General features: G+C 47.7%; 1 protein-coding gene across 5 annotated transcripts in view; it reads right to left on the bottom strand.

Annotated features, from left to right (window-relative positions):
* Gramd1b (GRAM domain containing 1B) overlaps positions 1-27,204 on the bottom strand; it is a 174,052-nt gene that overhangs the window by 92,987 nt on the left and 53,861 nt on the right. For 3 of the 5 annotated variants that reach the window (XM_050133482.1, XM_050133489.1, XM_050133480.1), the window contains exon 2: positions 26,918-26,995. In XM_050133482.1, coding sequence (XP_049989439.1) covers positions 26,918-26,995 — 78 coding nt within the window. Of the gene's footprint in view, positions 1-21,911; positions 22,062-26,917; positions 26,996-27,204 lie in introns of those variants that run through there. The other 2 variants (XM_050133481.1, XM_050133484.1) reach the window with 2 other exon arrangements.

Below are 27,204 nucleotides of genomic sequence, written 5' to 3'. Positions count from 1 at the left end.
CCAGACTCCCGGAAATGAAGTCACACCTCTAAGTCCTCCTCCAGGAAATGAACATAATCGAAAAAGGATGTTGTCATCCGGACTGGCCACTCCCCCATCAAAAAGCTGTTTCATTCTGTGGTAACTTAGCCCAGTGTGTTGAAGCTGGGGGGAATTCTGAAAGCCACACGTCAGCAATAAAACATGGAAGGCTAAGGTAAGAAGGTGCATTTACGTGTATTTAGACCCATGAGTCATAATATGAATTTTTATTCAGCTATTTGCAGGCTTTTATACATTCTCATGGGTCCAGGGAATCCAGTCATACCATAGTGTCTCTGTATCTGGGCTTCGGGCCTTCTCCCAGACCTACACAACTGAGCTCTCATGGAAGGAACATCTTGGATCAATTTAAGACTGTTCAACTTTGAGTTATAAACTTTGTATAGAACTGATGGCAATCATGGGTGGTATCTTCATAAAACCACATACATTATACTGTATAAAGTTCTGGGTCAGAGTGCAGGAGGCTCATGGGTCCTCTACTAGAAAGCTCAGTTGTGGCTTGATGATCCACAAGCCAAGATGGAAGATGCCTGAAAGAGCTGTTCCACAGAGCTTGAATCAGAGAAAGCTAAAGAAGCTCCCAGGTTGAGTACTCTCAGTTCCAGCAACTTCATGGTCCAGAACCTGAGGGCAAATGCTAACCTCTGGAACGAACCAGCTGAGTTCTGCTTTTACCCCAGATGACCTGAGATCTAGACGAAAGAGTCGAAAGGCCTAAGAAAAACAGAGCTGTGTCTGCTTCTACCTCCACATGCAAGTATGGATACAACACAACCACCTCTCTCCAAACTAACTCCAGAACCCAGTGCCCTCCAAGACCACATCTTGCCCAGGCTTTATCCTACTAGTATGGCCCAAGAGCCAGTAGGTTGATGATAGACCACTTAGAGCTTCAAGAGCTAGGTCACTCACTGACCTCAGCATCACACACATCAGGGACAGCAGCATTCCAAACAGATGGCAAAAATGCACACATCAACCAAAACACAGCAGAGATGCCTGCTCCCACAGCTGCCAGTGCACACTATTAAGGAGGAAGGGGTCACATCACCCTGGGCAGTCCTGGGAGATCTGTTCTCACTCAATTCTTTTCCCTAGCTCCTCTCCAAGTGTGTGACAGATCTCATCTGATATGAACAACAGATAAATGTCATTTTCACCTTGGAATAGGATAGAAGACGAAAGCTCAGAGAGGTTAAGGAACTTGGTTCCGACCATGCAGCACATAGGAATGGAAGAATCACTAAGATCTGTATTCCAAGAGACCTGTCCAGGCAGTTCTGCTTACAGCATTCTGACTACTCAGGCCTCCTTTCTCATAATCTCAGTCATACACATCACAGGGGACCCAACCTGCTCCAGAAGTCTGAGCCTTTCTGGGTCTTCCACCTCTGTGAGGTTTTTGCCATCCGGCCAAACCTGCAAAAGCCAGAGTACAGGTCTCTCTACACAAACACAGGGGTTGGGGAGGGGCTGTTGAGACTCCCCTCCTGCAATACCTCATCCACTCCCAATGGTTCAGGTTCCGTGTTTGAAAAAAAAAAAAAAAAAACCCACAGAAAAACAAATTCCCAATAGCCAGCAGCAGTCAGGAGAATAAGAACGCTACTCAACAACGCCCTCTAGTGTGTCCAGGACCACAGGGGCAGCACCCAGCCACAGTTCTCTGGAGGCTCAGACCAGCGTGACACTGGGCCTCCCGGTAGGAAAAGAACAGCACAGCAACTGCCACTCAGGCACCAAGGCCTCACCGATCCCAAGGCCAATGTCTGCTACCTGCTACCGGATAAGGTGTCTCTGCTCCTGAGCCTTCAGCTCACAACTCCTCGCAGCCCTTACACAACAGCAGGAGAAGGAGAAGCACAAGGTTGCCAGTGTCGTGATAAACCCATGGGGCAAGAGAGTCAGGAAGAGGCAGAGGAAGAAGCCAAAAGGAGACAGAGCAAAGATAAGAACACTGAAGAACAGCTAAAGAAAAAAGACAGACATGGAAAAGTGAGGCCAGGCAAATGCCCTAGGCACAGCCGCCCTCTTCCATCCACAGGCTCTGAGGGGTGGACACAGGAGGTGGCCAGTGGGCTGTGGAGCACCAGGCAACGCCCTCCCCTCTCCTGAGGTCATTTCCCTGTACTGACACAGCCCTGACTGCTCCTGAGTGCTAGCTGAGGGAGAGGAGGGGAGAGAAAGTGAACCAGAGGCGGAACTCGCAGAGCAGAGCGGAACCACTTACGCACAGTGCGGCCGGCAGCATTTCCATCCTACCTTTGCGGTCGCCACGTCGGCCGGATCCATGATCCCGGCTTGGCCTAGGGAGCAGCAGCACCATCCAGGGAGAAAAGGCAGAGTCACAAATGTCCACCCAGAAAGAGGACACCACCCCTCTGGAAGGAAGGCCAGGAGGATGAGACCTACTTCCATTCTCCAGAGGCCCCCCTGGGACCTCCTCTGTTGGCAATGGAGGAAAGCATCCTGGGTCTCCCAGTCAGTTGGGGAAACAGGCAGTCTGTATGTAGCCCCACAAATGCCAATGAGCCCCCAGTCAGTCCATTTCCCCTCCCCTGCTACCTGGTCTCAGAAGGCCAGTGTGGTCTCCCCAGGCTCCCTCTGCTGAGGGAGAGGATGCAGAATAGAGGCCCTGCCCCCCAATCACTGTCAGTTGGTACCCAGAAATGAGGACTAGAGGCACATGTGGGCTGGAAGGTGCTGAACCAGTGCTGGGGTAGAAGGGAGGGCAAAGGCTTGGGTTGGTGGGGACAGGTGTGAAGGTGCAGGCACTCAAATGGAAGCAGGGGGGAGGTGCTGTGCCAGGCGGAGCTGGAGGCACAGAGCTGAGTGGCACAGCAAAGTGGAGAAGGCAAAGGGAAAGGAACTCCCCCAGTGAAGCCACTCACCTTGCAATAACATTCAGACTGACTGAGGCCTACACAGAAGCCAGGGGCGGGCGGTTCACACACCGCCCCCGCCAACTCCACTCCCAGAGACTCCCAGCCTCTGTCTAAAGGTACATGAGAGCTGCAGACAGCGGGCTGGATCTGCAGAGGCCCCTAGCTCCGTTGGAGCAGCCTGATTGGCGGAGCAGGATGACTTCATCCAGCCCCATTCATCACTCTAGGTTTTCTGCCCAGCAGGGACAGTCAGCTCAGCTTGCAGCCACGACTGCTTCCTCTCCAGCCTTTGGAGCCAGCCGCTCGGGGTAGGCGCTATCTGTCAGGGGGCCGCTGGGCAAAGAAAGGGAACCGGCCGGTGTACTCCCAGCCTCAGGGAAGAAGGAGCACGCTGCTGACACTGCCAACAAAGAACAGAGCTCTCACAGCACCTTGCCAGTATTCAGAGGACACATCCTGTTGGCCGGAGCCAGCTCTGGCAGAAGAGAGCGACATCCCTGAGAGGACACTTGGTTGGAGGAGCTGACCTTCCCGGAGCAGCTGTAAGGTGTACTTCCCCACAGAAAATAATATGTGGAAAAAACAGACCCAAGTCCTCAAGCATGCTTCCGTCCCCCGCTGTGGGCATTTTCTCCCCACCAGCAAGGCTCCCCTCACCTAGCTGTAAGGGCATGGATTACCCTTGTGTCCAGCATGTCAAGCTCATAGAATTTTTCCAAAAAAATGGAAGCTTACTGACTTATGGGTCCAAGTCCCAGAAAAAAAAAATTAGTGGATCAATGCAAGAATATCAGCCTCCAGAGGTCATCTCCACATAGGCTTTGACTTCTAAAAATCTACTATTGGGCTAAGGAGATGGCTCAGTGGGTAAGGCATTTGTTGACAAACCTGAAAAACCGGGTTCAGTCCCCAGGACACACATGATGGAATGAACAGATCTCCACACGGTCTCCTCTGACCTCTACACTGAGTGCTATGCCATGTATGGGCAAGCATAGACCCAATAAATGTCATTTTTAAGATATAATTATACCCCCTAAAAAGCTATAGTTCTTAGAGAAATGATCTGTCTTTTTTTCTCCAACTCCTACCTTCCTCCCTAGACTGCTCAAAATCCATCCCCTAGACCGCAGGAAAACCCAGGAAGGCAAAGATCAGACATTAATTTCGAGTGGAAAAAAGGTCATGAGCAGAGTGATGACGTGTCCGCTTCCTCTCCAGCTTCTCTTCATTCTTTTTTTTTATTACCTTCCTTAGTTCAAGCCCAATTGCACAGTCAGGAGTTCAAGCAGGCACAGAAACCCATGGAGCGACATACAAAGAGAATCAGGAGTCAAGGCTAACATGGCTGGTTACAGAGAGTCGCGAGGCTTCTGACCGAAGAATGCTCATGTTTCCTCAATATTACCTGGGTGAGCAGGGAGACTGTGTCTATATGCTGGCCCTCCAGAACAGCAGGCTTGTTTAGCTCAGCCTGCTCTTCTGCCTGATGGGAAGTACTCCTGACACCGAATCACCATCAAGGAACACATCAAAGTGTCCATAACCCAGCAACTGCAATCTGGCCTGCATGTCCCTGGACATCTCCTTTGCTATCCACTCCGCTGAGGAAGACTTAGTAAAAAAAAAAAAACATACCAATCTATGAGCCATGTAACTAAACAAGTCAATCTAAGAGCCATGAAGTCTTAACTCCATATTCCATTTTCGGGCGTGGTTGTTTGAATCAATCACAGTGGGCATAGCCCTTAAGGGGAACAGTTGTTTTTTTTTTTTTTTTTTTTTTTTTTGTTTTTTAATGTTTTGAATTACTGCCATTTCATTAAAGAGAAAACGACTCAATTTTGTTTCTCAAAACATCACCACACAAACACCATTCCCAGTACTCATCAGTGCTCGGGAGTCCGGCTTAATGACCACAGCAACAAAACTGTCCACTCTCCATTTTCACAGGACTCCATAATTTGTGTCTCCAAAACCCTTGTATACCCTAGAGACACGTGATCCGGAGATGATTAATCTGAGCCTTGAAGCTGTCAAGGTCACACAGTAAGCAACTGGAAACAGGGTGCGTACCTTCCTCCACGAATCTCCTAATCCCAATTTCCCACCACTTCTCTGTACCTTCTCAGTCTGCTCCCAATTACTGAAGATTTAGAGATATCAATTAAGGCCAAGTGAGAGGTGGAGAATGTAGTTCAGTTGGTAGAATGCTTGTGTCCCGTCACGAAGCCCTGGGTTCAATCCCTAGCACCTTAAAAACAGGACTTGGTAATAATATACAGACAGCAATCCCAGCATTTAGGAGCTGGAGACAAGAGGATCCAAAGTTCAAGATCATCCTCGCTACACAGCAGGTTTGAGGCCAGCTTGAGCAGCATAACCTGCCTCCCCAAATAAAAACTAACTCGAATTTACAGCCAAGAGCAGCTGAAAGAAACAACGGAAAAATAACTAGCAAGATGGCTCAGCAGGTAAAAGTACTTAAACAAGACTGATGGGTCAAGTTCAGTCCCCAGAAACCACAGTGTAAGGAAAATTGTCCTCTGATGTCCACGTGTGCATCAGCGCTCACATACAAACACATCACACATACACACACACACATATAGTAACAGTGAGAAATGAAATACACCTTTTAATTTTAAAAATATATAAAATGTCAATTGATCCATAATTACCTTTGAGATTTCCTTTTAAGATAGCAAATGATGAGATCAAACATAATCAAAAACTGAATCTGATTTGGAGGAGGGGGCTTGAGAGCATCAAAAAATTAGCATGCCCATTTAAAGAAATCTCCTGTAGCTTGACAGTGGTGGCACACGCCTTTACTCCCAGCGCTTGGGAGGCAGAGGCAGGTAGATCTCTGTGTTCAAGAGTAGCCTGGTCTACCGAGTGAGTTCCAGGACGGCCAGGGCTACACAGAGGAATCCTGTCTTGAAAACAAAAACATAAAACCGGAAGTCTCCTGACCCTGGTGTGCTGACTAATCCAGTACTCAGAGGAAGTGTGAATCCAGACAGGGAAGAACTTCCAGTGAAGACGCCTTTTTAGGTAAAAAGGATCGATGGTTTATTCATGTCCACTTTAGGCAGAAAAGGAGAGCAAGGACCCTTACAAAAATTCAACAACACCAGTTAAAATTAAAGCAGGAGAGAGATACATATCTTGGAGCCTGGAGATCCATGTTCTTGTCATCACAGACACATAACGTGGGCAGCATCCTATGAAACGAAAGCACACATTCTGTCTTTCTTATCTGAATTGGTTGCGGTCAGAATTGTTAAGGATCTGCAAAGTGTTTCTTTTTTTTTTTTTTAAGATATTTGCTTAGACTTTCTCAGCTGAGCTTTCCTAATTCAAAAATTTTTTAAAAAAAATCCTCACCCGGGAGTAAAATTGAGGTCAATGAATAATTTTCTGTAATTCTGCTTAATTTTTATAAGCCCCCCTCTATGGTCATGGCTGAATCTACCGGTGGGGGGCAGGAGAAGAAGCCTTTCTCCTTCTCAGTGGGAGCACCCTTACTAGACTCCTTAAAAACATCCAGCAGCACCGAGCTGTGCCGCTCCTCATACACCGTCCCCTCTGACCAGGAGCCTGACAAGCTCCCTCTGAGTCTATGCTGGCAATCAAATGTGTAGATGGAAAGCAGGAAGCCGGGACCTACAAAGTAGGAAGCTCTGCTTCACCCAAACTACACAGAAACCAATTCTGTGATTGCTGAAGTCGGCCTCATTTCTCTGATGACCCAAGTCATCTGTCTACCTACCCCGTTCCTAAGGAACTATTACCAGGTACAGGGATGCACACCTGTAACCCCGTATTCCCAAGACTCTCAAGAGGCAAAAGTAGAAGGAATCCCCACCAGCTTTGAGGCCAGCCGGCCCACAGAGTGAGTATCAGACTAACCGGGGCTACTGTGAGCTCTGCTTCAATCCAACACATAACAACAGCAACAACCACATCCTTCCACGCATCCCTGGAAGGCGAACATGTGTTCACAGTGTCGAGAAAGCACCTGCGTAGTTCACCAGGCAACTCAGGCCTTGAATCTCAAGCGTCGGAGAGAACGCTATCTGGTACTAACCATACAGCCTGGAGATGAGGCAGCAGGAGAGGAAGGAGGTGGTATGGGTTCCAGTGTGGGGGAGGGATATAATTCAGAGTAGAAAGAAAATTCTGAGACAAAAAGAGAAACTGGAAATTATATTTAAAGGGGGAGAAACTGACACCGGGTGTGTAAGAGGCCACTGGATCCATAGCTCTTCTACTAAGCAGAAAGGACTAGATAGAATTCCCTATGAAATAACCCCTCTCGCCTATGCACTTGCTTTTAAAAACAGGTTCCTGAAGCTCCCTGTTCCCCAACCCATTTCATCTCGCCTAATATTAAGTGAGAGAGTGAGAGAAAGCCACTCCTTTCTAACCTTCTCTGTCTAGGGCAATTATGCTTACCAATCACTCTACCCTAGGTAATACTTCCTGACGGCTTAATCGCGGCACTTATGCACTAAGTTAAGGAGAGGAAGTGATGAAGACCCAGAAGCCTTTGGGAAGACCAGGTCTCGACAGCAGTGTGGAAGGGGATGTTGGAAGTAGAGTCTCCAGCTCCCTGAGCACCAATCTGAAGCAGAATACTGCACCTGCTGTGGTTAGAATAGCCTTCGTGGCAGCAGCCAATGTGGTTGCTTCAAACCTAGGTCAGAGAAACGTTCCTCGCATTGCATTTTGGGAATTGTAGTTCTGAGCTATAGGCATTTGGCAGCCATGTTTGCACTGCTTTGAGAGTATATACAGCTGGTTAATTTTTCCCCGGACCGAGACTGCAAATCAGCAGTCAGATGCCCTCTCTCTAGAGTCTTGGTGCTGAGAGTAAACTGAAAAGAAGGCAATGAGAATGGGAGAGATTCATAGAACTGGAGGCAACTTGAAAAAGCGGAGAGCCTAAGAGGTTTCTTGTAGATTCTCTCTGCTTCTAGAAGAGAGGTTCTTTGGAAGAGGAACAGGAAGAGAGAAAGGGCCCTGGGTGTTCCCTTGCAGGTGTATGTCTGCATGGGTGACTTTCTCATCTTTTGCTTGTTAACCATCAACCTTCAGCAAAGCATTGAGCATAAGGAAGTGTTGAGACTTGAATTTTAACTCTAACACTCACCTCTGTGTGACTTTGGGCAAATAACTTAGCCTGACTATGTCACCATTTCCTTATCTATTAAGACAGGGATATTATGAAACCCAAAAGCATTTATGAATTCAGAAAACACTGTAAGGGGTTTAGACATATAACAAATACTGTCGGAGTTAGATGTGTGCTTGCTTGTTATTAAGTGGTAGACTGCCTGTTTCCCCCTTCTCCGGGTAACCCCCACCCCATTTTAAGTCTCTCCTGGAGCTGATGTAGCGACACATGAACAGCAGAAGCCCACCTGTTGTTTGAGGTAAGCAGAGACACTAAAGGAATAAAGCCAGGAGGAGAATTTGTGCCATGGATGCCACAGGGCACTACCAATGGTGCTAGACACTAAGGGGGAAGGGCAGACCTGGGATCAAACAGAAGGAGGCCACGGGCCTGATGACACAGGTGTGTAATCCCATCACTCAGGAGGCTGACAAGAGATTGCTGGGAATTCAAGGCCAGCCAGTTACCTAGCAAGACCTTGGGGGGGAGAGGAGACCAAAGATTAGAGATATGGCTCAGTTGGAAGGCTTGCCTAGAATTCATAAAGCCGGAATCTGATGCTCAGCTCTGCACAAAACCCTGCATGGCCACAGTTGCTTGTAATAACAGCCCCTGGGAGGTAGAGGCAGAAAGATCAGAGGTTAAGGGTCATCCTTGGCTATATAATGAGTCTGAGGCCAGCCTGGGCTACAAGAGACATCCCTCCCCCCCCCCTCTCTCTCAAAACAAAACACTGCAATATACAAGACAATCAGAGAAGTAGGTCTAGTTGAGCATGGAGGGAAACAGAGACTAGGTATTTAGAGTCAGGGTGGGAATGACCATGAGAACGTAAGACAGCACCAGAGAGCTGTGGATGGAGACAAGCTGCCCAGCATAGGGAAAGCCAGAGACTTGGGAGCCACTCCTGCACAGGTCGGGTACAAATTGGTCTTGCAAAATTGAGCTGCTCTCTGAATAAGTGGGAATGTTGGGAGGGCCCTCTGCATAAATGGGTGTCCTGGAAGGGCTCTCTGGATAAGTGGGGGTGCTGGGAGGGCTCAGAGTAGAGGAGTTTCTCAAGAAGTTTAGGTAAGGAAGGACAGGAGCAGGGGGAAAAGGCATGTTAGGAGAGAAGGAGCTGGCGACGCCTTATAAACTGTTCACCTACATCAGTGTAACCTCTGTGCACTGTGGGGGAGGCAGCCAGAGAAAACAACAGGCACTGCTGGCCAGAGGAAGGGGAAGCCAGGTTATCCTGCTCTAGAGCACCTTGCTTTGGGAGGCCTGTGGGCCTGTACTTCTCTCAGACACACCTCGTACCTGAAATCCCCCTGGTAAAATAATAAAATTAGCAAAGGAGAGACCCACCTTGCTTAGCTGCTAGCAATTGAGACTTCATGGGCAATATGAATGAATATAAATAATATTACCTCACCTTGGCTTCTAGAACTTAACAGAGACTAGCATAGTGCTTAAAATCTAAGGTCCAGTTGCCTGGTTCAAATTCTATTCCATTATTTAATAGCTGTGCAATCATTTTTTTACTATTTATTTATTTATTTATTATGTATGCAATAGTCTGTCTGTGTGTATGCCTTCAGGCCAGTAGAGGGCACCAGACCCCATTACAGATGGTTGTGAGCCATCATGCAGTTGCTGGGAATTGAACTCAGGACCTTTAGAAGAGTAGGCAATGCTCTTAACCTCTGAGCCATCTCTCCAGCCCAGCTGTGCAATCATATATAATTGTGAGACATCTCTACATCCCAGTTCTCTTATGTACAAGATGAAAATGATAATACACCTTGAGTATCCCTTATACAAAATGCACTGGGCCCAAGTGTTTTGGGTTTGGGTTTTGTTCTGGATGTTGGAATATTTGCATAAGCATGATGCAACATCTTGAAGATGGGATCCAAGCTGAAATGCAAGATTCATTTACATTTCATATATACCTTGTATACTAGCCTGAAACTAATTTTATGCACTATTTTTGGTACACCTACAGTTTGCCTGTAACCTATCACATGAGTCCAGATGTGGAATTTTCCACTTGCTGTATTTATTAGTATTCAAGAAGTTAAGCTTCAACAAGCATTTTAATTTCAGATGTTTATCATAAAGATGTTAGTCTGTACATTTCACTGAGGAAAAAAATGATAAAATTTAAATGACCACAATGACTGACAGCCAGCAGACATACTTAGTAAATGTTAACTAAAATAATTTCTTTATAATTCCAATCTTGGGGGCACCAATGGGTGTCTTATGAGCTCCCCTATTCCTCCAAGCCATCCTGACTTAGTGCCCATGCAAAGCCAGCACTGATTACGCAACTTCTCTATGCACCTACCCTCTCTAGAAAGAACACACCAATACAACCGGCACACACAGCCTTAGGCTTTTAGATGGCAAACTGTGCAGATCTCATACAAACACACACACATACACACACTCGCACGCGCTAAAAAGGAAAAGCTCATAGATGCATATGGCAGCTGGCTTTCCCTGCCTTGAAAGTTCACTCCTGTGCCTGGCCCAAATTTCCACACAAGTCCTCCAGCAAGTCGCAGAGGACACAGCTGATCACACTTGGGTTCCAGGTGTTGGGAAACATGGGATTGACTGAGCCTAGTAAGGGGTGGGCACAGGACTCAGCGATACTGCCTGACCTTCTCTTGGTCAATAAGTGTTGGGCGCTTTTGGGGTCCTAACAAACCTCTCCCCAGCAGAGAAAGGAGGAAGGTGTTGGGTCAGGATGGAGTTGGAATGGCGGATGCCTGCAGTGTACTTAGTGACTGGAAGGCACTCCAGTGACTACTGCTGAAACTGAGAGAAAGCAGGGAAAGAGGGCAGACAGCCCATAGTCACAGATCCCAGTTCTGGGGGTGCTGGCAAACCCCAAGGAAAAGGGAGGGCCCACCACAGAGGTAGGTGTCAGCCGGTACCTGCAGGGCACTGACATGCAGTCTGCTCTGTTCCACTGCAGACAGTAGTGAAACCCCGAGCTAGCACCAAACATGCTGTCAGTCAGAGATGCCCTGCAACCTCTACACAATACTTGGTAGAGTCCACAGGCACTGCTAGACCCAGAAACAAACATCTCTAAAAGACTAAAATCAAGATGCTGCTGCTGCTGCTGATGATGATGATCATGATGATGATGATGGTGATGATGATGATGATGATGATGATGATGATGATGATGATGATGATGAATTAAGAGCCTTGGCATGGACACTCACCCATATGGGTATGGAAAACGTTACAACTTGGATTTGGAGGCGTGTTTTTATCTTGTACTTAAAAGCCTCTACATCATCATTCTGGGATGGTACACAAACATGCATATACACAATGCACTGGTAATACATACTGAACATGGCCTTGCAGTCATACTGATGCGATCATCACCCTCTAGTACAATAACTGCAGGGCTTAGGTGGGGAAGCTGCAGAGAGCTGCTCTGAGCTTCCAGTGTTAATTCGTGGTAGAGAAGAGGACTCTGACTTTCTTTTTTTATTATTTATTTTTTTTTTAGACTCTGACTTTCAATTCCCCCTCTCAGCCCTGGTGTAAGAAGGAAGCAAAGACTGCAGCACATGCTGGTAGGACAAGCCAGCGGTTAGATTCTCTGCATCGAGAGTCCAGGTCACCTCCCACTCACATTCCTTCTTGATGGTAGCTGGTAGGTGGATGCGATTCTCCCAGCAGCAAGTAGGAAAGCCGGGGAGTGAGACTTTCCCATCCACCCTGCCGTTGTCCAAAGCTGAATCCCAATTATGGTGTCAGCAGAGAGCTGGCACTTGGCTGAGCTATAATTAACAGCCCCCTTTCTCAGGCGGGGAAGAAGTGCTGGAGTAGGGGAAATGCAGAGCAGGTGATGGTTACACCTGCAGACAGTTCTGCTGACGGCTACAGAAGCATCCAGAGCTGCCGGCAAGGAGACAGATAAGCCGGAAGTACTGAGAGGGACGGCAGAGGCTTCCATGAGCATCCCTGCTATGCCTCTCGACCTACAAAGTTCTGATCTCTATTATCCACAGTCCGTACGTGCTGTCTTTCATAAGTCCAAGCGCTCCCCCGAAGCATGCGTGTGAGACGAAGGGGGACACATGATGGGTGGTCACAGAGCAAACCATTTCCACCATCACAAAAAAAAAAAAAAAACCCAAAGAGCCATAACAGTCTCCTCTTTAGGACAACATCACTCAATCTCGTAATCACAAAACATTGGAAGTTATAAAAGACCTTGTCTCAGCTTTAAACAAACAAACCAAAAAACCTTAGCCAATCACTGATTCTGACTCACCCAGTAGATATTTTGGAGGACCTATTGGGTGCTAGGCACTGGCTAAGCACTGGCACTACACCAAATCAAAGAGGACCACTCCTGCTCACATTAAGTTTAAGGACTAATGGTGAAGAGAACACCTAACACAACAAGCACAACTCTCACTTGGGGTTAGCACTTAGTGCTTAGACAGAAAAGGCCAGTTGTAAGTGTCTTATACCGGTAATTCCAGCACTTGGGAAGCTGAGGCAGAAGGTTCACTTTGAGTTATAGATCAGCCTGGGCAATCCTCACGCAAACAAACAAGAAGAGAAGAAAGGAAGTGAGGGGAGAAATTCTAGACTTGCACAGGGTGGTAAGAGGTGTCCTGGGACTGTATGAGCTACCAGGAGGAAACCGCAGCTCTGGTGATTTGGGTGGGAGGATCTGACAGGAGTGAGCACTTGGGTATTCCTCTGCACCCCATTATCTCCTGCATGATCCTCTCCGTGAGATCTGACAGGGACTCGCATGGTCCCTTCTGGAGTTATCTAGGGTCATGACTAAGGCAGCAGAAGATCAGAGTGAGCACAGGCTGACCCGGATCCATCTTCTGAATCTGTTGGACTAGCCGGAGCCACATAAAGAGTCTGGCTAGATGCCTGCAGGCTAAGAAGCCTGTCCCCGTGCCAGCCCCTCCTCACCCACTCAAGACAAATGTCACTAGTGGGAACAGCAAGCACCGAGAGCTTTCTGTACCGATTTCAGGCTACAGCGAACAAGCCCACCCACTTGGTTGCTTGTTTGTGGATCACCTTAAGTCAAGTTTTCAAGCCCCCAGGTCCTAGCTAATGTACACTTCCCCTGCACTCCGGGCTTAGCCTGTGGTTTGCTGATGACAAAAACTCAGCCTTGTTCATGCCAGACACCGCAAAGCTTTTTTCCCATTTCATCGTAGTTTGATCCCCATAACCTTTACAAAGGAGGCTTAATTCTTTCTGTATTTCCCCTGAAGGAGGATGAATCAAAGGTATAAAGTTATTTTGCAGAACAGAAGCACATTGGAGCCTGAATTTCAACATGGGTCTCTTCAAACCGCTCTTGAATGGTGTCATATGCTTGTAATCCCAGCATTGGGGAAGCTGTGGCAGAAGGATCGCTTTGAGCTATAGATCAGCGTGGGCTGCAGGGCAACACTCTGCCTCACGCAAACACACAAAGGGGAAGAAAGGGAGGGAGAGAAATTCACTAAAGGAAGAATCCTCCTTGGCCCCCAGCATTGTACTGTGTAAAGAACTCTTCTTCCGATGTTGTCTGCTGAAGGCCTACTGGGTGCATGGCACAGCCTGTGGTGCCAGTCCCCAAAGTACCATCCCAGGAGGAGACTCGGCCCAGCCCATCAACCACCAAACCTCTGGCCACGAGAAAGCTTGGGAAGGCAGTTGTGCCTCACAGCAAGACAGATAGACAAAGACAAGTTGGTCATCCTCTGATCCCTACCTACTCTGAAGTCCATTTAGCCTCTAACTACCTTATTTTTTTTCTCCCTTTCTCTCCTCACAATTTGTCCCATTTTTCCTTTCTCAAACTTTAACCTCCATTTTCACGCGAAAGAAGAGATGCTCCCCCCACCCGCTTCCACCCCCACAGCTTGCACAAGTCTATATAGTCCCCTTGAGCCACTGTGAAGGCTTTGAACCGACCTCTGACTCAACACTTGAACCTCTTCCTCCCAGCAAGCTGCCTTCTCTCTGTTTGTCGCAGCAGCTAAGTACAACGTGGTCCTCAAGGAGCCACTGGAACATGGGTCTGCCAGACGAGGGGGCCGTGCCCCACATCTGGACTGTACTCACAGCTCCGTGTAAACCTGCACAGGCAGCTTTAGTGTCAAAGGCCAGTCCCGGAGCACAGGGGCACAGTAGGTGACCGCATTAACCCAACATCCCCAGACACTTCAGTCAGAAACAATTCTCGGCACCCGCAAAGGCCCAAGCCACACAGAGGACTCAGCTCTCAACAGCACCTTATCTTGGGTCCTCCAAATTCTTTACTGACTGATGTTCTAAGAAGGACACAAAAACTGGCAGCTGGCTGGATACTTATGGAGAGTACAGGGAGGCAAGTCACCTCTTAGGAATCACCCGGTGGGGCAGAGACTAAATCTCCCAGCCGACACCCCACCAGTTGCCCACACTAGCTTTTCCCTCCGGCCTCCGGCCTCCTGCAGCATATCTGTCTCCCCCAACATACCTGTCACTCAGCTGCAAGCAAACATACAAAGCAAACCCCAAAGTATTTCTGCCTCCATGAAGAGAGACCCAGGCCATGGCAATCCTGACCTGTGGGGCCCCTGCCACTTACTTGCCTCTCAGAAAGGCCAACTTCTTCCTCAGACAGGAGACATGGTAGTAGCAAGTCTGCCTGACGGCTGTGCTGCACGAAACAGTCTCTGTGCGCAGGTTCTGCACCATGCCGGGCTCACGGGAGGGCTGGCCACATGGCAGCCAGGACCTCAAGGGCTGCGGGATCACTTTGGAGGAGCATGGGCACGCTGCCTCTGCAGTTGTCCCAGCAGCCGACAGTGAGCTCCCCCACACACGATCTCCATGTTCTGCTGTCCCATACAAAACACAGGAAGGTGAGACAGCCTGGTAGTCTATGCAGTCACAGCCTCTCTTGCCCTCTGTTTGAGCCACAGTTCCATGCAGAGCTTGCCTCCAGCCTTCCACATCTGGCAGTGCTCTGGTCTTTGGCAAGTTTCTGCTCCCTCCGTCCTCAGACGGGGAGGATGGAGGAGTACCTGCATATGGTGTCAGCTGCTGGTGCTGGAGGGAAGGGAGGGGCCCTGGGCACTGCTCCCAGAGGGAGTGCTTCTTGGCTCCTTCCTTAAGGTAAAGATCACCTGGGTAAAGCAGGGCCATGGAGAATTCAGTGGCTGGACAGGTAGATGGAGCCAGAGTGCTACAGAAATCTGCTGGGGGCGGGGGAGGAGGAGGAGGAGGACAAGTCCCATGCTAGAATCAGCAGAACTGAAGCTAGCTCTCCTAGCAGGACATGGCGGCTATTTTAGTTTGCTTTCTGCTACTCTGAAAAGATGCCCTGACCATAACAATTTGAAGGGGAAAGTGTCTGTTATATTTACAGGTTAGATTCCCATCTTTGAGAGATGCTAAGACAGGAACTGAAGGGAAGAGCTGGCTGGGTGCTGTATGTGTGTGCGTGTGTATGTGTGGAAGCAAGAGACTGATTTCAGAGGTCTTCCTTCCTCTCTGTCCTTTTTACTTGAAGCAAAGTCTCACTGAACCTGAAAATGACTCAACTAGCCCAGCTCACCAGCCTGCCCACATGAAAACCCTATCTCTCCGGACAGGGGTGGCGCACACCTTTAATACCAGCACTCAGGAGGCAAAATCAGGCGGATTTCTGTGAGTTTGAGGCCAGTCTGGTCTACAAAGCGAGTTCCAGGATCCAGGACAACCAGGACTATTACACAGAAAAACCATATCTCAAAAACAAAACAAAAACAAACAAACAAACAAAAAACCATCTCCTCTTCCCAAGGACCGGGATTGTGGATGGGGCACCTACCTCTCAGTTTCTTTGTGGATACTGGAAATACAAACTCCAGCCCTAGGGCTTGTGAGGAGAGCACTTCATCCTTTATACTCTCTCTCTGGCCTCCCAATGGGTAACTTGTTTTGTTTTGTTTTGTTTTTCGAGACAGGGTTTCTCTATGTAGCCTTGGCTGTCCTAGAACTCACTCTGTAGACCAGACTGGCCTAGAACTCAAGAGAGCCCACTGCTTTGCCTCCAGAAGATTTTTTTTAGAGCCTAGATGAAGAGGCCAGCAAAATGTCTCAGCAGGCTGAAGTGAAGGCTCTGACTAAACAAACCTGAGGAGCCAAGTTCAAATCCCGGAACCAGAGAGGAGAGGACAAACTTCACAGAGTTGTCCTCTGGCCTCACACATACGCTGTGGTATTCATGCCCAGGCGCTCGCTCGCGCGCGCTCTCTCTCTCTCTCTCTCTCTCTCTCTCTCTCTCTCTCTCTCTCTCTCACACACACACACACACACACACACACATACAACATTCTAGTTTTTGGACATTCAACAGGCAAAGGCACTTGCCTCTACAACTGAGAACCTGTGTTCCATCCCTAAAACCCACATGGGAGGAAAGAAGCTGAAGTCTCAAACCCTGGAGCAGATGGCTTGAAGTGCCTACTGGACCAGGCCCCCAGGTTCTCCCAGCATCCCTCAATCTCCACCTGTTACAGGGTATGGCTGGAATACTCCACTGAACCCTGAACTCTCCAGCCCAGGGACTGGGCTGCCCTTCCCCCAGCTCATCCTCCCTATGTCATCCAGCCATGTTGGTCACCCCACCCTTTTATGTACCTTCACCCTCCTGGCTGCTGCACCCGGTTTGCACCTCTCCCCCTCCCCCTCCTCACATGGCTCAGTCATGTCCACTCTGGACTCCCGCAAAGGTCTCTGTCTCTGGCTACGCTCTCCCTTGTATCTATAATAAACTTTCTCTTCTACCATGTACTTTCCTTTTTATTTCTTCTTTTTTTTTTTTTTTTTCATTCATCTGGTGCTTGAAACCCAGAAGGAGCATAAATGAGCTCCCCTTCCAAGGTCTCAGCCACGCCTCGCTGAACCAAACTGTCAAGGTTGCCCTCCTGGGTACAGATCCCTTGCCTGTGCTTGCTTCTGCCACCCAACGTATTTAACTCCAAATTCTAGAGTTGATGTTAAGTCTCAGACCCTGAGACAAATGGCTGAGGCGCCTATTTAACAATAAATTTTTTTATTTTTATTTTTATTTCTTTTTTTTATTGAGAATAAGAAAAAAAACGTTTCCGCCTCCTCCCAGCCTTCCATTTCCCTCCCCCTCCCCCCACTCTTCGCCCCCTCCCCACAATAAAATTTTTAAAGTTTAAATAATAATAATAATAATGTAAAACAAATACCCAGCCTCTAGACTGTTTCCATTCTACCTTAGAGATGCCATTTCTTAAGTGACCCTCTTCCCTTCCTTTTCTATCACCTATGACTGCAGCCCATTTGCATAGGCATGCACCCCTTCTTGCTAGCCTGGGAGTGTTCCTTTTCTTACACTCTGGGTCTCTCCTCCTTGTCTCCCTGACACCTGGCTTCCTTACATTGCAATATGGGCACAGCCCCACAGAACAGGCTGGGGTTCAGACTCAGCTGAGGACCCTCCCTCCTCCCACACCCGTGTACTGCACATCTAATTCCTTGGTGCCTAAACCAGATCTTTCTATGTTTGTTTGCAGTGCTGGGGATGGGATCCGGGACCTCCAGCACACAAGGGCGCATGCTTCCCCACTAAGCTACTCCCATAGCTCCGAACAGGTCCTTTTTGACCTGAACTTCACGGTCCCTGTGTAGTCTGACTTTCCGTGTGCACGTACCATGAGTCGTTAACACTCTGTATGCCAAAATTAAAACTCACTAATCATGGCTTGGCTTCAAATTTTTGCAAACATACACATTCTATTAATAATACTCAATGCAAGCACATACGAAACACTATCCATGGACCAGGCCTATCCTTGTAAATCATCACCCACAATGAATCATCACTCGCTACACCCATCTACAAAGGAGAAGAATGTGGCTCACAAATTGTTCAGTTAGAACCTCCAGCTTGCCCCCACATGACCCAGAAAGCCCTCTCTTCCTCTCTCCCTCTCTCTCTCTCTCTCTCCCCAAACCCCACCCACTCAAATAGTCTCCATACGAAGGAAAAGCTCCAAAAAAAATCCTAGTTCTGCACTCTAGACAGCTACTGCAGCTTCCTCCCCTGAAGTTCCCAGTAGCACTCAGCTTTTGACCATACTTGAGCACAAGCCTAGCTTGCGGTGGACAACATCATCACCCCTCACCTACAACCTATAAAGTCTTCCTACTTTCGTTGTGGGTGTGGCTTCTCTGGCTTCATCTCTCAGACTGGAGAACTCGCCTGGGAATTGCTTTACTCAAATAAACCTGTTGTTATACTTTTTCAATTGGGCTTGATCTGGCTTACTATGTCATCGGAGAAACCTCTGGAGGGGTGCAGAAAGCCTCTTTCAAACGTCTACTGACTTCCCCTAATGTCACACTGCATGTGCTAGAGCCATGATGACAGAGAAGGAAGCGCTTAGCCTCTAGGTTGTACTGCCTTCTGCTGCCCAAGCCAGAAAACTCAGGTTCCTCCTGGATGGCCTCCCAACGTTGATGTCACTCCTGTCGGCTCTATTTCTCACATTTTTAATTGGTTCCTCTTTTTCTGTCCTCAGTACCACCATTCAGAAATTCACCATCTGGTCTCAGTCCCAGAGTTGCCATGGCAGAAATCCCTCCCTGCCCACCTCACTCCTTCTCACCTCTTTCATTTTCTCCAGAGCATTTCCTACTACGTGGTAGCTTCTTTGTTCGGCATCTATTTCCTCTCACTGAACAGCAAGCATCAAAGCGGATGTCTTGGTCATAGCTGTCTATCACAACTCAAGTGGATGGTGTATCGTTTGTACTCGATAACTACTTAAGAGACTGAGTGGGTATAGTGTGTATATTGTTATCTCTTTCCACTGCATCTGTTTGTCCTCCAAGTGTTTGATTCTCAAATCATGTTTCTCCATGGTATCGATGTGATTTTTCTCACAAGAGTAGCTAGGAGTAGGGCTGGCTCAGCAGGTAAAGGTAGCCGTTGACAGGCTGGCAGTCTGAATTCAGGCTTCTGAAGCCACATGGCAGAAGACAACCAGTTCCCACCAGTCTCCTTCTAACCTTTACATCCATGTGTGCATGCTCATGATGACAAATGTATCCTAAAAAGCCCTTTAAAGAAGAACAGTGGTAACTTGGTGCTATAGATTGAATGAACCTCCCTTACTCAGGTGCATGTTGAAATGCTAACCCCCCCCCCATCCCACCAATGTCATGGAATTAGAGGCAGATCTTCTGCGGGGTTAATAGAAGACAGCAAGGGATCAGCCGGTGATCTAACGGTAGAGACTAAAGGGTTTTTTGATTTTTGTTTTTCCTCTCGGGACACAGAAGAATGGCTGCATAGGAAGAAAATGAGCTTCAGATTAGACAGATTGGAACACCATCATCTGGGAAGCTGAGGCAGGAGAATTGTGAGCTGGAGGTCAGGTTGTACCAAACAGTGGGACCCACTTTTGTTCTTGTTTAGGGACAGCTGACTTGGTAAAAGGGACTTACTACACAAGCATAAGGACCTGAGTTCAGTCTCTGCAAACACATACAGACACACATACGCCCTAAAGCTCCAGTATGTAATCTCAGTGCTGGGGAAGCAAAGTCAGCCAGCCTTGCCCAGCCAGCGAACCCCAAAACCTAGTGGAAAATGATCTCAAACTTTGCAACAACAACAAACAAGGCTTCACCTTAACAAGGACCCCCAAAGTCAATCTCTAGCTCTGACCTCTGACAAGCACACATATCTGTACCCATGAACACGCACACAAACACATAAGGACGAGGGGCTCCTTAGGCCTCGCCTTTACCTAAAGATTTATAGACAGTTAATGGTTACTGAGGGGGGAAAGACATTTCTTCAGTGTTGTCGTCACTGGAAAGTGGCTCCTACTGTAGATAAAGCCTCATTGATCCTGTGAACAACTCAAATTAAACTCAATAGGGAATTTAAAAGATTGTTTTTGCCAGTTTAATTTTTTTCAACCATTAATAAGGAAGATAAGGAAAAGAAAAAGCAGACTCCATTAAAACATTAACTCTGAAAGTACATTAATCTTAGGTTGCCCAGCCTCCAGAATTTTCATAAATAAACACCTGTAATTTAAAAGGTGAAAACAGGAACATCCAGGTATTCGGGGCCAGTCTATGCTACAAAGCAAGTTTAAGGTCAACCTGAGCATCTGAGACCCTGCCTCCAAAAGGCTCCTGTTTATATGAGGTTACCCAGGCAGACACAGGGTGCACTATCTCTCAAGATCCCTCCAGGATTTTCTATTAATGAAGAACATTCCTTCTAGACGGTGGCTATGCCTTTAATCCTAGCATTCAGAAGGCAGAAGCAGGCAGATCTCTGAGTTCAAAGCCAGCCTCGTCTCAGAGCGAGTTCCTGTCCCGGGCTACACTGAGAGAAACCTTGCCTCAAAAAATGAAGCAAACAACCACACCAAAAAAAAAAAAAAAAAAAAAACAAAACCCGTATCAAAGACCCCACCACCTGTTCAAATAATCTTTTCTGGCCACTTGCTAGAAGTCCACTCCTAGAGCACCGTGCTGCAGCCAACTTAAGTGTCTGTAGTTCCTGAACCCTCCCGCTTTCCCCTGCTCTCTCACACCCCGTGCTGGTGTACGTCCTGTTCCTTCCCTGGGAATGCTGTCCACGTGACACTTTCCCCATCCAGAAGCTCTCAGCCAAAGCATCCCTCTCCAGAGTCTCTGTGGATGCCGTTTACACTCCCCAGTGCCGCCACCCAACAGTAAGCCACTCCTGGGCAGGTTCTTAACTTCACTGGGTCTCAAGTCTCCTTAACCCTGGAAAAAACAGCACCAGCTTGGTAGGGCCACAGAAAGAGGGATGTGTTAAGATAATATGGAAGGGATTCCCTGCACAGTTTGGTACCTAGCAAGGATTTTATGCTTATTACTGAATGCCCAATTCCATGTCCATAATACCATTGTACATTCATTTGCGAGTGTGTCTCACCTTAACAACGAGACTCTTGAGGGGTGATGTCACACCTCACTGTTTATCCAGTGTCTGTACTTTGAATTTGCAGGTGCTCCAAATTCCACCCACACTTCCTATCTGGGCGGTCTCTTAGATATATAGTATTTATTTTATTTATTCTTTGAGAATTTCATATATGCATGTAATATATTTTGATCATTATCTACCACTCATTCCTCCATGAACCCTCCTCCCCCTCCCAACTTCGCAAGCCCTCCTCTTTGTTGTTGTTATTTTATAGCCCACTGAGTCAAAATTAGAGCTACCCTAGGCACAGGGTGTGGCGCCACCCACTGGAGCATGGGCAACTCTCCCTCGCCCAGCAGCTATCAACTGCCAATCATTCCCAGCTGGGTGAGGCCTCATGAGCCCTTCCCCATCTTTAGGTCAGAAGAGCACAGCTCTATTCAGGAAGAGTCAAGTCTCATTGGGAGTCAAAATGAGAGCATGAATACCTGCCATTTATTTAACACCTACTAAGTATATCTAGTTTGATGGTCATGTGGAAAAGCCCTGGATTTGATTTCCAGTACCTCCCGCCCCAACAAAAAGTACAACAAAAATGCCCATTTAAGAAGAAAGTCAGGTGTGACATGGATCTTTAATCCCAGCCCTCGAAAAACTGTAGGAGGAAGAAGACTTCAATATGATCCTCAGTTATACAACCAGTTTAAGGCCAGACTGGGTTGCTTTGAAAACAAAACAAAGAGAAAGAGAGAAAGAGAGAAAGAGAGAGAGAAAGAGAGCGCGCGCCTTGCGAATACAGTGTGGCTGTGGCGGACCATGAGGTATTTGCTCTTACCGGACCACAGGCCCCATCAACAGTCAGGGCACCTCTACCCATCTTGCTTGCAGCTGGGCTCTTGCAGCTTTCCTGTTGTCTATGGCTATTTCACAAAGGCTCACGGCATGCTTGCCTGCATGCGGAGATGTCTACATGCACGCACACTCTGGCCCCTGCTGCAGCCCCACCTTGGCAACCACATATACACACCCTCATTCCGGGTCTCAACTATTCTGTTTCTGGAAGGCATCCCGATAGCTGAGACCACACTCGACGGAAACTCCCCTGCTTCACACAAAGGTCCTTAGTAAAACAACTCCTTTGCCTACAATCCCTGCTCTGTTTACAAAGCCCCGCCACGCGGGGAAATGTACTGAATGAAGTTCTGGGTACCTAAGAAACTTTAATAACTGGTCTAGTGTGGGGTGAACCTGGAAACTAATGTTTCATCTTGCTACTGGCTTCACCTAGAAGCAAGAAAAGTGGATTAATGGGCCACACACACACACACACACACACACACACCCCTAACACACAAACCTGAGGAAGTTTATCTCTTTTCCTTTTTATTGGGAACCTGGCAGGCGGCACACAGATGTGTCCTACTTCTGAGACAGCCCTTGTTCCAACCCCTCCCCCATTTCCTAGTAAATGGATTCTGAATCAACCTTTCCCGGCTGCCCTAGGAATCACTGCTGCCCTGTTTGACCAGATAGAGACTTTTCCTTTAGAACTGTTAAGACAGCCACGGGACACATGCTCACACTTCAGTCAACACTGAAAGTCCAGGAGATTAGATTCCTGGATGCCTTATGATGTCTACACAATGAGACAATCACGTGGTGATTGTCCTGTTGTCAGGGGGCACATGCTTGGAGCAAGGTGCTTGCTTATCTTGTCTCTAAATATTATGTCCATCCTGAATCTCACACAGCGATGAAAAGAATCAATGTTTTAGTCAACCAGCCAAAAGAACAACTTATACTAAAAAAAAAAGACCATAAAACCTGTAATTTAAAAAAATTTTAAAGAAATCAATGCTAATTCTGCCTGCTTTGTGAAGCAAGCTTTCACGATGTGGAACAGAGGAAACGGTCATAGAAAGCCTCATTCTTGGCCACTCTCAGTCTGTGACAGTCCCTGCTGCATTAGCTCCCCCACCCCCCAGGGATGGCACAGAGTGAATGACAAGATTACAGGAGAGACTCGCAGTGTAGGAAAGGTGGCCATTAATGAGACACCATCTTTCAAAGGCCCAAAGTGAAGGGCTGGGAGCACAGCTCCGTCAGTATAATGCTTGCTGACATAAGCAGGAGCTCCCTCTCCAGAAGCCCTGAGCTTATAATCACAGCCAGCATGGGGCAGGCAAAGACAAATGGATCCCTGGGGCTCACTCCTAGTTTAATTACTGAGTTACAAGCCAATGAGAGGCCTTCTCCTCCACTCCTAAGTAAGAAAGAAATGAAGGAGGGAGGGTGGGAGGAAAAGAGACAGGACAGCAGAAGAAATACAGAGATGACCTCTGACCTCTGTCAGCACCACCGAACCCTCTACACAGACTCACAGACACAGACACAGACACACACACAGAAAGAGAGAGAAAGAGAGAGAGAGAGAGAGAGAGAGAGAGAGAGAGAGAGGCACAACACAGGCACATCCTCACTACTACATAAATCTTTTCAGATCCAAATCTCAGTCCATCGCAGCCCAACGTTCTCAAAGCAGGAGACTCTAAAATGGGTGAAAAATGCATTAAAGGAAGAATCAGTCAAGTACAGGGTGTGCCCCTGGAAACTCATTCTCACGAGCAAACGGAACCCAAGAAGGGAAGACTTCACTGAGAGCGGCCGGGACAAACGCTGGGCGGCTCTGGGTATCTCAGATTGGGGAACACACAGGGACCGCCATCCAAAGCACACTTCTGGCATACCACAAGATGACAAGCAAGCAGAAGCAAATGATGTCCATGACCCCATGAAGAACTTAGGGTTTTCTATTGCTGTGAAGAGACACCATAACCACGGCAACTCTCATAAAGAAAACATTTAACTGGGGTGGCTCGCTTACGGTTTAGAGGTTCAGTCCATTATCATCATGACACAGAGCATGGCAGGTGTGCAGGCAGACATGGTGCTGGAGCTGAGGCTGCTACACCTTGCAGGCAACAGGAAGTCAACTGTAGTCACACTGGGGTAAGCTTGAGCAAAAGAGACCTCAAAGCCCAACTCCACAGTGACACACCTGCTCCAACAAGGCCACACTTCCTCATAGTGCCACTCCTTTGGGGGGCAATTTTCTTTCAAACCACCACAGCAGGTTCCAGATGGGAAAGAAATTTAGGGTTTTTTTTTTCTCGAGGCTACAAGACTAGAAGAGAACCCTTTATATAAGGACATATGATCAGACAAGGAGACCAAATATAATTTTTATCCGTGTCCATTACTAAGCAGCCAACCAAAAGCCTGTCTGTCTGGGTAGCAGCATTCAAGAGACAGGGAATCCTGGGGAGGATGTTGTCAAGGTTACATGGAACTGAGTACTTAGTTCTCTCCCCCTGGAATGGGCCAAGCAACAGAAATAACACGGAGGGAAGAGAGTAGATGGCAACCAGACCCAAAAGGTGAACCATGGCTGAGGCCATCACCCTGAGAACGACAGTATTCACCCAGAGATAACTCAGTGTGCAGGTACAGAAGAGAACTGACTCAGGGACCTCTATGCCAATTCTTTTTTTTTTTCTTTCTTTCTTTTTTTTTTTTTTTTTTTTTTTTTTTTCTTTTTTTTTTTTTTGATTTTTCGAGACAGGGTTTCTCTGTGGCTTTGGAGCCTGTCCTGGAACTAGCTCTGTAGACCAGGCTGGTCTCGAACTCACAGAGATCCGCCTGCCTCTGCCTCCCGAGTGCTGGGATTAAAGGCATGCGCCACCACCGCCCGGCTTATGCCAATTCTTTTAAGAGTATACGTGCTAAAAATCTCGACATCCATACACAGATGTGTAAGTTACTCTGGGGACCAAAGGAGCTATCCTTAGACCAAAACCGATTTACTAAGTACTCTGACTAATAGTCTTTTGGGGGGGGGCACATCTCCATACTGACTCCATTTAGGTTGAACTGAATGACTCATTTGGGCTAATGATGGGCATAAAACTGAGAAAATGGTCCAGAATTCAGAAGACTTTGCAAAATAAACACAACGTTTAGAGAGACCCTGTCACTCTGGCCCAGGACACACTACCTAGCCTTGGCTTGATTTCTCCTGTGAGGGCGAATTCATCACTTTGTGAGACCTATTTTGCCACACACAAGTTCACCCTAAACTGGATAGTGGTGCACGCCTTTATTCCCAGCAGAGGCAGATGGATCTCCTTGAGTTCAAGGCCAGCTTGGTCTACAGAGCAAGTTCCAGGACAGGCTCCAAAGCTACACAGAGAAACCCTGTCTCAAAAAATCAAAACAAACCAAGTTCTTCCTAACCTGAGCTGTGCAGACCAGGCTAGCTTTGTGCTTTCAGGGATCTTCCTATCCCTGATCTCAGAGTGCTGGGCTATAGACATAAACTGCCAAAACCAAAAGAGATGCATCTCGAGTAGGCAAGATGGCGTAGTGGGTAAAGAGGCTTTCCGTCAAACCTGAGAACCCAAGTTCAGTCCCTAGGGCCCACATGGTAGGACAGAAAAGACTTCGGAAAATGGTCCTCTAATCTCCATATGTGTCAAACATAGAAACACACACACACAGAGAGAGAGAGAGAGAGAGAGAGAGAGAGAGAGAGAGAGAGAGAGAGAATGAACTATAATGTAATTTTAAAACTTTAAGTAAGTGAGTCTTTCCTAGAATACAGTTGACTTCCTCTTTTGAAACACATTATCCCAAGTCAAGTACAGGGCCATACGCCTATAATTCTAGTACTTGAAGAGACAGAGTCAGGAGGCTATCAAGTTAGGGCCAGCCTAAGCTACGTAGCAAGAGGCTCTTCCAAAATAAACAAAACCCAGAGGTCCTAAAGTAGGCTAGTTGAGTTTCTTAGTTCCCCTTCTGCTGCTTTGCTCTCTCCAGGTATGAATTCAGAATGTGTGCTCGGCCAGCTACAGGCTCTGGGGTCAAGGTCCAGCATTTCAGGTCAAACCACCATTCTCTGACTTATATAAAAACTAGCAAAGTTAACTCACGCCCAGAAACCACTCTGTCCATACTGACAACATGAATGAAACAGAACCTGGCAGGCCTCACCGCTAGTGCAGAACCAACAGACTCTCAGATCCTCAAGCCAACACTTAGGAGCTGCCCCATTCACTGCCCTTTATCAACCTCTTTATCAACCTCTTCTCTGATAACCCCACCACCACACACTATCTGCTCCACTCAAAGATTGCAGCCTTCTGGGACCACAGGTGTCCAGCCCAGGGCACACAGATTCCTCGGGTACAAAATACCTTACACCAAAGGAGAACGAAACAAAATTCCTTGTCCCTATATGAACCACACTACACTCAGTCTCTGAAGTACGACTCAAATCTTTTCGCCAGCGTGGTGACATATGCTTTTAATCCCAGCACTTGGGAGGAAGGCCCAAGAGGATCTCGGGTGCCAGCCTGGTCTACAAAGCCAGTACCAGGACAGCCAGGATTGCTACACAGAGAAATTCTGTCATAAAACAGAAGAGAACAAAACAAAAGCATGACTCAAACCCTAAACCCGAAGTTAGTTCAGAGCCTTTGGTCTGCATTTGACGTCTCCCCTTGAAGAGCCAGCCCCCTGCCTTCAGCAGCCTCCTGGAGTGTTACTCCCTCCGGTTTCTGGGACAACAGTTTGTCTTTCTGACCATTCTCCAAGGACAAAGGCCAGATGCCCCCTCTTCTGCTTCCCAGAGCTCTCTCACACGGCAGAAACAACCGAGGCACATCAACCCATTCTCAGCCATTTCTCTCCCCCCGACCCCCACCACCACCTTCACACACACACACACACACACACACACACACACACACACACATACACACACACCAGTTTCTCTGCACTTACCTTTCTTGGCGCACTCGGGGACTCAGGAACCTGCTGGAGTCATCGTCGTGGCTGCTCTGCTGGCTGCTCTGCTGGCTGCTGAGAGAAGACACAGGATGTGAACCGTTAAAACTGCTCCTGCTTTCTCAACCCCGGGGGAGGTCGTCCAGACCTCAGCTATACAAAGAAACGAGGTTACAAAATCAAGCGAAAGCAGAGTGTTCCTGTGGAAGCAGCCGTGTGGGCTGAGAAGACAGTAACCAGCCGAAAGTCACTCTCCCGACATCCAGAGCACCTCTGCAGCTGCC

Source organism: Alexandromys fortis, unplaced genomic scaffold, assembly GCF_014885135.2.
Source record: "Alexandromys fortis isolate MF-2015 unplaced genomic scaffold, M_Fortis_MF-2015_v1.1 scaffold_231, whole genome shotgun sequence".
NCBI classification, from domain to species: Eukaryota; Metazoa; Chordata; class Mammalia; order Rodentia; family Cricetidae; genus Alexandromys; species Alexandromys fortis.
The sequence above is the reverse complement of the archived record's forward strand: the minus strand, read 5'-3'. Positions and strand labels throughout refer to the sequence as shown.